The sequence below is a fragment of the Gastrolobium bilobum genome, unplaced genomic scaffold (genome assembly GCF_033153095.1).
Source record: "Gastrolobium bilobum isolate Gb01-03AN ecotype WA unplaced genomic scaffold, APGP_CSIRO_Gbil_v1 utg28686, whole genome shotgun sequence".
Lineage (NCBI taxonomy): Eukaryota > Viridiplantae > Streptophyta > Magnoliopsida > Fabales > Fabaceae > Gastrolobium > Gastrolobium bilobum.
Window position 1 is genome coordinate 34,807 of NW_026898668.1, and position 3,578 is coordinate 38,384.

Consider the following 3,578-nt stretch of genomic DNA (forward strand, 5'->3'; position numbering starts at 1 on the left):
ATTTTTAATTTATGTAGTTTATATTATATTTAATATTCAATAATTTAAAAAAAATGTATGTAAACTTATAATATTTATAAATTTTGCAAAGAAACATAAGATATCCCAAATATTTATATGAAACTCAATAAAATGGTAATCGTAATCTAACGAATCTAATAGTTGGAACTAAAAACTCAACGAAACTTAACCTTTGAACCTTTTTTTGAATTTCTATAACGAGTGTTGAAGTGTCGGGGAGTGTCGGAGTGTCCGAGAGTGTCGAAAAGTGTCGGACACGACACATCAGAGTTTTTGAAGTGTCAGTGCTTCGTAGCTCTCCAGTGTAGGACTTGCCGATCTAAATCATGTTGCCACGAAAGAGTTCTTTGGATTTGAAGTATAAATATTACAAAACCTCATTAATGATTTATATATTTCTTTTTAATAAATAATTACGAATAAGTTGCCGTTTTGAACCTAATTACGAATATATTGCACTCATTCATGCCCAATAATGGTACTATAACATTAAATTCAAAATTCAAAATTCAAATAACCTCCAATAAGTTGATTGCATTTTGTATTTAATAGGAGTTGATTGTGTTTTGTATTTAATAGGAGCTAATTGCGTTGTAATTTTATGAGTTGGTTACAGATTGTCGCCAATTCAAATAAATTTGCTAGTGGTTATTTGAATTTTGAATTTAATGTTATAGGAGTTGATTGCGTTGTATTTAATAGGAACTGATTGCGTTTTGTATTTAATAAGAAATTTGGTGCCATCTTATTTATAGATGAGTTAATCCACTTTAGTGCCATCTTTATAGTATCTTTGTTGTAAATTTGAATTGAGTTTGTGAGAGCCTGAGAGATAAAATATATCAAATGAGATGTCATTGCGTAGATCTCGAAAAGTTATGTGGAATCAAAAAAAGAATTACCTCAATCGGATACCCGAGTCAAAAGTTATGGCCTTATAAAGTTTTACGGTTAAACTATTAATTTTTTATGCCACGTGTCAACATCAGACGAGTCACGCCTAATTTAGGTGTCAATGCCTTGAGAGTCACGCCTAACTTAGGCATGAATAGTCACGCCTAATTTGGGCGTGAATGAGTGCAATAGATCTGTAGATAGTTTCGAAACAGCTATGTATTCGTAATTATTTATTAAAATAGTAATATTTTAATTTTTTTCCCCCAAAACATATGCTTAGAATTAAATAAGTTTATTGAAGTCAATTTACTCCACAATGTGGTGACTTGATCCGATTTTGACAATGAGAATTTATTTTTTCCTTTTTAGTAAATATCTGCAAGCTCTACCCGTAGGATTTAGAAGCCTGGCCTTTGTGGATCTAATCCCAAAAGTTTAGCTTCCTGTGAATCATGTCTACTTTCTCTCAACCTAATAAACCTGATTCATCAAGTTGGTTCTTGGTTGTGTTAGAATGACGTCAAAGTCACTTAGAGTCCACTCTGCTACTTCATCTTTGTCGCTGACAAATATCTCAGTGCCGGTATCAATAGATGTCCATATTCTTTTGGCAGGAGGAGTGCCTGGGTCCTGCACCACAGCACCAAATAAATTAGACTAGGACAAATAAGCTTGTGATGTGAGATTCCAATATTAGAGTAATAATGCAATTATTGACCTGATAGAAGTAGAGTCTACTAGATAGTGCACCAACATCAAGTTCCCAAGTCCTTGCATCCCCAACCCAACCATCACCTTTTTTGGTGGGATAGCCATACTCACCCCATATAGGGTGAGGCAGCAACTGAACTATCTCTTGTGCCTGAGGATTACTGTAAGGATCACAAGTGCTTACAGGTTGCTCCAAGTGTTGTGCATTGCCTGGAGCACAGTAATAGTGATAAGCCGAGTAGGGGAAATTGGCTGTGTCATTTCTATAGATTTTTTTGTTGTCAGGAGTGATATGAAATGGTGGACAGTTTCCCAAACCTGTGGGGCTGCACCAAGCTGGAGCTTCAGGGTTTATGATCATCTCACTATATCTAGTAACATCAGTGAGTACATCACCATCACAAGTAGCACCATTGTTCTTCCAGCAGCTTCCAATGTCTAGAAGGTAGAACTGGCTCTTGGATCCTCCCCCAATCTTGATATCTAAACTCACCCTAACCTTGAAATTTGGTGACTCTGGAAGCTGAATCATGAACTCAAATGGTTAGTTGTGGCTAATCAAACCAGATACATTGAAGGAAACAAAGTGGACTCAACTCTATATGGCTTACTAATTCAAAGACTAAATAAACAGAATTGGAAATTTTGAAATATTGGATTCTGAAGGAAATGTTGAATAAATGAGCGCCTGTACTCACTGTTTTTAGCATTCCCCTTGTGTCGTAATGGTAACCTCCAGAGAATCCTGTGGTTGCATCAGCTCTAAGGTACAACATCAACCAAGGGTATTTCTTTGAAGTCTTTAGCTTATGTTTGAACAGCCAACTCCCAACATTAACTTTCTTCTCCCAAAATACCTGAAAGTAAGAGAGACCATCATGTCCACCCCCACAATCAGAATCCAAATCGTAAGTACCATTGAACCCTCCTTGCATCGTGTCATCTTTCAGCTGTGTCTGTTGATGACACAAGATGGGCTGGTTCATGCACCCTTGTCCAAAACATGGAAACCGTCCTGGACTAAAAGGGGGTGCCTTTTCCCCGTTCTGAGGACATAAACCAGACCTGGTGTCGTAGTTGCCATTTTTCAGCATTATCATCCAAAATTGCCAAGGCCTTGGGGTGTCTTCAACTTCACATAAAGAACCCAAATACTGTTCCTTTTGAACTGCATAAAGGTCTGTGCTATTGATATCTTCTGGTGTCAGACCAGGAAGTGAATCCCCCACCCCAAGTCTGTTATCAGCTTCTGTGACCTTGTGAATCAGAGAACCTGGCCATCACAACCATTTATAACTTTCAACAAAAAGAAAAAGCATTCCTGATTTAAAAAACCAAAACTAAAGGAAATTGAAGAATATGTAGGAGACTCTATAATATATATAAAACAGGTGAAGGACATAAAAAAATATGTGATTATGCGGTAAACCAAGAAAAAGGAAAAGCATGACACTGACACGAAAATATGTAACCAATTGAAGTAAAATAAGATTTTTAAGAGACTATGTTTGTCATGTGATTTGGCTTACCTGAAAGATCAAAACATTCAGCAGCTCTTGGGCTACCCATGTGAGGAGCTTCTTCACCAACTTCATTGCAGAAGTTCCAAGCCTCAAAGGCTACCCTTAGACCATCTCTTTGCATTCCTGGGTCTCCTACAGCTGAGACATGGCTCTGTGCTGTGGACACAAGAGAAGCACTGAACACAAGCACATTCATGAAGACAAACAACGTCTGAAACTGCTTCTCCATTGCCATTCCTGCCTAGCTGAAAGACAGAGGAGCGTAGGGTCGAATCTAATGTCAGTAGCACTTTCCCACGTCTAGGTGGAGAATTTCTTTCACCTTTTAAGTGCCACTAGCCTTTCAAAAATTTATAATTTTTTATGTAAATTCTACTTCCCCTTTCAGTCTTTCACTTTTGCAAAAAAAATTTCCTCCGCCAACCA

At 37.3% G+C, this 3,578-nt stretch overlaps 1 protein-coding gene across 1 annotated transcript; it reads right to left on the reverse strand.

The window, feature by feature from the left end:
* Positions 1 to 1,382: 1,382 nt before the first annotated feature.
* On the reverse strand, positions 1,383 to 3,377 carry LOC133318147 (uncharacterized). The gene is made up of 4 exons (XM_061520110.1): positions 3,159 to 3,377; positions 2,324 to 2,902; positions 1,637 to 2,145; positions 1,383 to 1,548 (listed from the first exon to the last, which is right to left on the reverse strand). The coding sequence occupies exons 1-4, from the start codon at positions 3,346 to 3,348 to the stop codon at positions 1,390 to 1,392; spliced, it is 1,437 nt and encodes a 478-aa protein (XP_061376094.1). The 5' UTR covers positions 3,349 to 3,377; the 3' UTR covers positions 1,383 to 1,389.
* Positions 3,378 to 3,578: the final 201 nt, after the last annotated feature.